This window comes from Ranitomeya imitator, chromosome 2 (assembly GCF_032444005.1).
Source record: "Ranitomeya imitator isolate aRanImi1 chromosome 2, aRanImi1.pri, whole genome shotgun sequence".
Classification (NCBI taxonomy): domain Eukaryota; kingdom Metazoa; phylum Chordata; class Amphibia; order Anura; family Dendrobatidae; genus Ranitomeya; species Ranitomeya imitator.
The window spans coordinates 603,948,602-603,957,093 of record NC_091283.1 but is presented as its reverse complement, the minus strand read 5'-3'; the positions used below and the strand labels follow the sequence as shown (position 1 = coordinate 603,957,093).

General features: G+C 42.5%; 1 protein-coding gene across 1 annotated transcript; it reads left to right on the top strand.

Annotated features, from left to right (window-relative positions):
• Positions 1 to 282: 282 nt before the first annotated feature.
• CBX4 (chromobox 4) lies at positions 283 to 7,283 on the top strand. The gene is made up of 5 exons (XM_069752418.1): positions 283 to 552; positions 632 to 675; positions 3,002 to 3,067; positions 4,355 to 4,421; positions 5,440 to 7,283. The coding sequence occupies exons 1-5, from the start codon at positions 484 to 486 to the stop codon at positions 6,709 to 6,711; spliced, it is 1,518 nt and encodes a 505-aa protein (XP_069608519.1). The 5' UTR covers positions 283 to 483; the 3' UTR covers positions 6,712 to 7,283.
• Positions 7,284 to 8,492: the final 1,209 nt, after the last annotated feature.

Genomic DNA, 8,492 nt, shown 5'->3' with positions numbered 1-8,492 from the left:
ACACACGGCTGGCTGATGCACGGGGGGCAGTTGTCACGCCGTGGCAGCCGGGAGGACGGAGCACACCTGCCGCAGATGTGCCGTGCACCGCTCGCAGTTCGCTCTGTGCATGGCGGAGAACTGGGCACTTCCTCCCCTCCCCCATCTTCTCGCTCCTTGCTGCGATGGGCGGAGCCTGCCCTCGGCGCTGACCAATCCCGGCTCGCTGTCATCGCTCGGTGACAGCTGGAGGCCCCGCCCCGCGATGTCGGTGCAGCCCCTGACTCCGCAGCTCCGGCGGACAGTCTGCGCTCGCGGTGGCACGGAGCGGCGGTGATGAGCGCCGCGCTGTCACCATACAGCCGGGGACCGATTACAGCGCCCGCTCCATAATGACACCCGGGGGACGGACTGGGCTGCGCTGCTGACAGGGGAAGGCGAGCGGGGGCAGGAGAGCGCGGCCGAGCGACACCGCACAGGCTCCGGCCTCTGGACACGGCGGACATGGAGCTGCCCGCTGCGGGCGAGCATGTGTTTGCGGTGGAAAGCATCGAGAAGAGGCGAATCCGCAAGGTGAGAGGCGGGCGCCCTCCACTCCCGGCGCACGGTGCCACCGGGGCTGCCGCTCATCCCATATGTTCTGTCATTGCAGGGCCGAGTGGAGTATCTGGTGAAATGGCGAGGGTGGTCTTCCAAGTAAGTGCTGTCATCTGGCCCACTACCGTGCAATGGCGACATCCCCCCATCCCCCACCACGTAGTGCAGCTGTCGGCAATGGCACCAGCTTCCCCCGGTCCTGCACCGTTCTCTCCGGTGCCACCTGTGTAATGCCTCCTCCTAACCGGCCGCTGGCAAGGAAGGGGTTAGCGCAGACTGGCACTGCCGGGGAGGGGGAGGGGAATGCGCTTTTTGCCAAGGATGGAATTTCTTTCCCTGCCTTCCTCTCTTCTCTCTCCACGTCATGGTAGATTTAGTTAGTCCTCTTCTTCTTCTGCTGCTTCTTCTTCTTCCTCCTTTTTTTTTTTTTTTTTTCTCGGTGGGTGTGAAATATGGGGCAGAGAATCAAATGAATGGCATGCCTGCAACTCCGACATTGGCATGATCACATATACCCATACAGCAGCTGAGATATATCTATCTATTATCTATCTATCCCATATCTATCTATCTATCTATCTATCTATCTATTATCTATCTATCTATCTATTATCTATCTATCTATTATCTATCTATCCCATATCTATCTATCTATCTATCTATTATCTATTATCTATCTATCTATTATCTATCTATCTATCTATCTATTATCTATCTATCTATCTATTATCTATCTATCTATCTATTATCTATCTATCTATTATCTATCTATCTATCTATTATCTATCTATCTATCTATTATCTATCTATCCCATATCTATCTATCTATCTATTATCTATCTATTATCTATCTATCTATTATCTATCTATCCCATATCTATCTATCTATTATCTATCTATCTATCTATTATCTATCTATCTATCTATCTATCTATCTATTATCTATCTATCCCATATCTATCTATCTATCTATCTATTATCTATCTATTATCTATCTATCTATTATCTATCTATCTATTATCTATCTATCTATTATCTATCTATCTATTATCTATCTATCCCATATCTATCTATCTATTATCTATCTATTATCTATCTATCCCATATCTATCTATCTATTATCTATCTATTATCTATCTATCTATTATCTATCTATCCCATATCTATCTATCTATTATCTATCTATTATCTATCTATCTATTATCTATTTATCCCATATCTATCTATCTATCTATTATCTATCTATTATCTATCTATCTATTATCTATCTATCCCATATCTATCTATCTATTATCTATCTATCTATTATCTATCTATCTATCTATCTATTATCTATCTATCCCATATCTATCTATCTATTATCTATCTATCTATTATCTATCTATCTATTATCTATCTATTATCTATCTATCTATTATCTATCTATTATCTATCTATCTATTATCTATCTATTATCTATCTATCCCATATCTATCTATCCCATATCTATCTATCTATTATCTATCTATCTATTATCTATCTATCTATCTATTATCTATCTATCTATCTATTATCTATCTATTATCTATCTATCTATCCCATATCTATCTATCTATCTATATACTCTAGATAGATACACACCTCACCTGCCATGGTGACGTTATAAAGTGCGTGCTCGGCCCCTCTGCCCAATCTCTCTCCCTGTGGCACTATATTGGCCATTCTTATCTATAGCGAAGATCCGCCAATCACTACACCCAGCTAAAATTGTCAAAACGGGCCGATATCTGCCCTGAAAAATAAAAGCAATATCTGGATGAGATTATTAATATCGCAACCATTTTACTGGGGCTGTAATCTGAGGATTTTCCATCCAATTTTTTTTTTTCTGCAGCAAAATACGCATTAGCAGTCTGCTATTTCATTTCAGCTGCTTTTTTTATGCATTTTCCCATATGTTTGTAGAGTTAAAGTATTTTTTTTTTACATGAATTTTTTTTTACCGGTGTCTTATTAAAATTCTATAGGGGAAAAAAACAGACGGTTTAACATCTTCTTTAAATACACCATGGATATAAGTTTCCAGGAAATAACATGCACTTTCCTTAAGCAGATAAATGCGGCAAAGGTTCTGCAGAAAGAAAAAAAATCCGCATTTCTGCAATGTGAGAACACGGCCTAAAACTAGAGCGGGCAGAAAAAGCAGCAAATGCTGCGGCTGTGGGATGAATGTGGTGCTTCTTGCTAGACGTGTTGTGCCACCTCGTGTGGCTTATTGATGCCAGTATTTTGTGTCGTAATTTTGGTACATATTGGTGTATTCTAAGCCGCACCCCATGTTGTAGGCACTGTCGGGCAAGGCACAAAGTGTCTGTAGTAAATCTTTCCTAGTAGCAAAGTGTAACAATATGACCCCTTAGATAATCTGCTATATTTTGCTTTGCAGGTATAACACATGGGAACCAGAGGAAAATATTTTGGACCCCCGGCTTTTGGTTGCCTTTCAGAACAGGTGTGACATTAAGAATACATATATACCATGTATATTTTTTTGTTACGATTATTAATTTGTGGCATATGCCAAGGCTCGTTAAGGGGTCAGTAGTGACTTTTAGGATTGCTCCCGGTGCCGTTCTTTGTTTCCCTGGACTTTTAACAGGATTGTCCAGTGCTGCACAAAATATAAAAAGACAACATATACTGGCCTCCCTGACTATCGCTGCTCCTTCGATGGCAGTGTTGTCATTCCTGGCAGTCACACGGCATTTTGTCACTTGATCAATGGCTGTTTTGTCAGACGGAATTGATCCATTTAATGGGAATATGAAGGAAAGGACTATTCTCATGTTTAAAGTTGCTCCCTATCCACAGTATGGGATAGAACTTTCTGATCCGTGGGTGGTCCGACTGCCACAGTGATCCAGGTGAATGGGGTACAGATCGATCATGCGCACTGCTGCTCCATTCATTCTAATGGCAGCCGAGTGCAGTACTCCGAAATCTCGGGCGCTGCCATTAAGATGTGCGTGACCGAGCTCCGCTCCATTGGGCCTGGGCTCTTCACATCTCCGGTTCTCAGGAGCGCCCTAGGCCATAGGAGTCCTACCTATCTTGTGGATAGGGGATATCTTTTCAAACTTGAGAATATCCCTTTAAGCAGTTAAGGCCGGGTTATCTCCTTCTAATAATGGTGGCCTACGCCCGCTGAGCACCGCATCCTGTTTATCAGATCCGGCGCCTTATAGTTGTGTCTGGTCCTTTTCTGCCCCTTCAGTCAGTAGTTGAGTGCCAGGTATCATTATATCATATATGGATATTAATATCCCAGTAATAGGCCTTTAGTATTGAAGTCTTGGAAAATAAATCCTCGTCAGCTTGTGAATCCATTCTGACTTTTCTATGCCATACAAAGGGCGTTGTCCATTGAGCCATCCTTAGGTTCTGTTCTTACAATGGTGCAAGTCTCTGCTGCAAAGTTTCTCGGCTCATTTTGAAAAACATCCCTCAGGCTAAGATTATACAAACAGTCTACCGAGACGTGAGTTGTACTTTGTCCTGATCATTAGCATCTGAACGCCATTTGACATTTTTTTCCTACCTTCTAAATGGCAGGCATTGACATTTGCATGTTATAATCTATTACTGCATATGTATTTCTCCACATGGTTGTGTCAGGCGTTATACGTTGTTGCGTCATCTCTCATATGATGTTACCCCAGGCTGTGCATCCACTTCTGGGCTTCTTTATTAAGGATACAATGTTACTTAATAATGTTTGTGTGTTTTCTGTTACCTATAGGGAAAGGCAGGAGCAAATTCTGGGATACAGAAAACGTGGCCCAAAACCAAAGCACCACATTTTATCAGTAAGTTAATATATTTATGTTCAATCCATACTTTGTTAGAACAGTAAGGCTACTTTCACACTGGCGTTTTTTGCCATACGTCGCAATGCGTCGTTTAGGGGGAAAAACGCATCCTGCAACGTTGTTTTCAGGATGCGTTTTTGCCCCATAGAGTAACATTACCGACGTATTGACACACGTCGCAACCGTTTTTTGCTGCCGACAGACCGCTTTTTCCGACCGCGCATGCGCGGCCAGAACTCTGCCCCCACCTCTCCGCACCTCACAATGGGGCAGCGGATGCGCCGGAGAAATGCATCCGCTGCACCCGTTGTGCGACGCATCAAACGCTAGCGTCGGAATCTCGGCCCGACGCAATGCGACGGGCCGAATCCGACGCTAGTGTGAAAGTAGCCTAAGGCGTTCTGACATTATATAGAGTCTATTACGTCCAGGTGTTCTGCTCTGTCTGCATCATTTATAGTTTATGGGCATGTTGGCGCATGCGTCCGGGGCTCCAGACATATAGCCCTGACGGGGCCACTGAATGGGTGCCTTAACTCAGTGTAAAAGCACCCTAAAGCCTGGGTCACATGAGTTGATTCTCTTGTGCGAGAGAATCGGCTCAATTATGCTAATAACACTTGACTGAAATTCTGATCAGAGTCTCAGCTTAGTGTGATCTGATTCTCTCAGATGAAAGAATTGTATTAAAGGTGCAGAGAAGATGGAGAACTAAATTTTGCCATTCTGTGAGTCTGCGGAATCGGACTGCACTTAGATGTCATCAAAGTGCCGTCTGATGTTTTCCGCACACCCATAAACTTCAATGGCCGTGTATGGTCCAATCTGCATGCTGTGGTTTTTCGCTGATCAGCACTGCCCCACAGAATAGTCCAAGTGCTGTCCGATAGAATATCAGCTACAATCCTCCAGTGTATAGAGCCCTAATTCTCATTGTTCGCTTTCTGCGCTTGTAGTACCTGCACAGTGTAGACATATTGAGTAGCTACTAGTAAGTCTTTCGTTTCCATTGCAGATACCCTCTTTTGCTCGTCGGTCTAATATTTTAAGTGGCCTTCAGGACTCCTCTGTGGACCACCGCTCTAAACTGGAGATGACATCCGTTAAGAAGAGTCAGCCTCATCAATATCAGCTAAACAGTAAAAAGCATCACCAGTATCAACCCCATGATCACGATCATACTGAGAAGCATCACCCCAGCAGCCAGAAGAAATATTATTACCAGCTGAACAGTAAGAGACATCACCATTATCAGCCAGATCCGAAAATGTATGATCAACAACCATCTGGGAAAGATTTCCAGCATTCCGCTGATCTAAACAATAGAAACAAGGAATCATCATGGCATAATAGCCAGTATGTGGATTTTGGCGTTCATGTGAAGAATGGTACCGGTACCGCCTTAAATGGAGTAGATAAGAACAGTTCATCTGTTGGCACCTCCACCGGTCCAACTAAGGAGGTGGCCGTCAATGGCATTGGGGGTAAAATGAAGATTGTGAAGAATAAAAATAAAAATGGCAGGATTGTCATAGTTATGAGTAAATATATGGATAACGGATTGCAGGCAGTAAAAATTAAATCTTCGGAGGAAGATTGCGGTGCTGTTACTTCTGGAAACAAAGTGGAAACCCTTGAATCTTGTAATGGAGAAAGGACTTGTAAAGTCTTAGAGGAAAAGCAGGAACACTGGAAGAAGAGAGTGGAGTCTAAAATCCGGATTAATGCAGCAAATGATTATGGGAATAGAGGCACAGTTCCTCTTGCCGGTCTCCAGAGAACCTATTCGAGTGTTGACCCGGTCAGTGACAAGCCATTGCAGCTCACCACTAAAAAAGAGATCAACACCGGCTTCAGCGCCGTTAAGGATTCTTCAAGAGATAAAGTGTACACCAATCCTAGAAAGCGCTGCTTATCTGAAATATCCGAGCCAACCCAACCGTGCAAAAATATCCTCGCCTCTCGAAGCGTCAGTGCTTCAGAAAGACTGGAGAACCAGAGCTCGCAGGACTTTCCTTTAGGTCCACAAGAGCCAGACACCATTCTCCTTGACTCTGACTTGGATGAACCCATAGACCTGCGCTGTGTAAAGTCCCGGTGTGACACTGACCAGGGCTTGGGCAAAAATGAGGTGCAAGTGACTCCCCCGGAGATACAACCCACTGAATCAGACTGCGCAAAGGAGGAACCACAAACTGTGTTTAGACCATTTTTTGGAAATATTGTTATTACAGATGTAACTGCCAACTGTCTTACTGTGACTTTCAAGGAGTATATAACCACATGACCACACAAGCCACGTTTTTTTTTTGTTTTTTTTTTCAGGCAGCCCACAGTCACCATACTTTTCGATCAGGGAAAACCGTAGCAGGGGCTACATCATACTGGATCTTATATCTTGTTTCCATACTTGACAGCTGTGAGATTTGATCTCTTAAAGTTCTTAGAGGCAGAAGCTCAATATCCTTTAATAGTTACCCTGAAATTTCTATATTTATTGGTGCATCTTTATATTTGTAGAGGTAACTTGGCTTTTTATTGTTTAAACCTTTTTTTTTCTGTGGGAAATGCATTTTTCGGTACTCTTGCCAAGACTGTAAGCATTTACACTTCTGTACGATAATATGTAACATTTTTGGTGTACTCATGGGATACAGGAACAATTTAAATCCAGAGTGTTTGATAGGAAAATGCTGCTATTAGACTAGGCCTAGTGCTTCCAGCAAATGGATGTAAATGTACAGTGGAGAAATGTTATGTAAGTGGCAAAGCCATAGGCTTATCTAGCCTTCAGCCACGGTTAAGTACTATCTAATGCTGTGTAATGATGAAAAATTAAATTGATATAAGAAATACAAATGTCTCGTGTGACTGATTTATGTAAAACATGTTTTGTGCATATCCTCCCCCCCCCCCCCCCCCCAAAAAAAAAAAATAATAATAATTTTTTTTTGATGAAAATGCTCCAAAAAAAAAAAAAAAAGACTCCCCTCTCCAGTACACCTCATGGGTATACCAGTAATATGTCACATGATCAGTAAGGCCACAGATTGGCTGCAGCTGTCACATGCTGGTAGATACTGCACTGGCATCTGCACTGGGTTGGCGGGGATTGAAGAGTTAATGCTTTTAGTTATGTTATTTTAGTGCATTTTGTTCCCCCCCCCAAGAGTCTACCAATTTCTTTCAAAATTATTTATCAAGGTGTCTTCTCCAGATATCTGACATATAACATTTGAAAAGTTGCAAAAATGTTGTGCATTTTTCCAGTTGCACCAATATGGGCAAATCTAGGGCAAAATGGGGGAATGAATCCACAATTAAAGTGTTCCACAGCTTGTCATGAATTACACCGTCAGAAATCTTAACATTTGTGGCAAGGCGCACTCCACTTTTCAGACTCGCCCAATTGACTAAGAAGTGTGCTTCTTAATGAATCGGGAGCGTCTGATTTCAGCATGCCTTAATGCTTTTTTAGATCCCAAATATGAAATCTCCCACTTATTACTGGTGTAATAAAGCCAGTCATTACCTATCTATAGATTATCTGATCACTAGAGGTCTGCCCTCTGGGATATCGAGGGTTGGCACAGCATTGCTTCATTTGGCATCTATGGGTATATCACAAATGGCCATTCTGGCAGTCCCATAGACAATGCATGCCAACACTATGTTCTAATAGGGCCTTTTGCGGTTCAGACCGACAGTGATCAGCAATTTATCACATGTGGATAGCTGATAATTTCTCAAGTAAATAATCCTTTTAAAGACAACATACCGTAATAGATTTTATAGAATATGGCTAGATATAGGCTACTTGATCCCAAAAAATTGTACTTTGTTTTGTTCTAAATGTGTATAATTGTATCCCACAGAAATGGCCTCGCTTACACACATGAAAAAATAATGAATCATCAGTCCTTAAAGTGGTTGACGTGTGACGACGTACCCTGCTCGTATAGCCTATTCTGGCATATGGATACCATAGATGAATTTTCTAAATAAATATATTTCTAAAGGTGCTATTGACATGACATGTCATTAACAACTCATCCAATCCACACAGGC

Bases quoted from the DNA above. Each gene is read 5' to 3' on its own strand.
- CBX4 (XM_069752418.1), top strand. From the start codon at position 484: ATGGAGCTGCCCGCTGCGGGCGAGCATGTGTTTGCGGTGGAAAGCATC. The intron at 553-631 runs GTGAGAGGCGGG...CTGTCATTGCAG, and splicing joins AGAAGAGGCGAATCCGCAAG to GGCCGAGTGGAGTATCTGGT. The intron at 4,422-5,439 runs GTAAGTTAATAT...TTTCCATTGCAG, and splicing joins CAAAGCACCACATTTTATCA to ATACCCTCTTTTGCTCGTCG.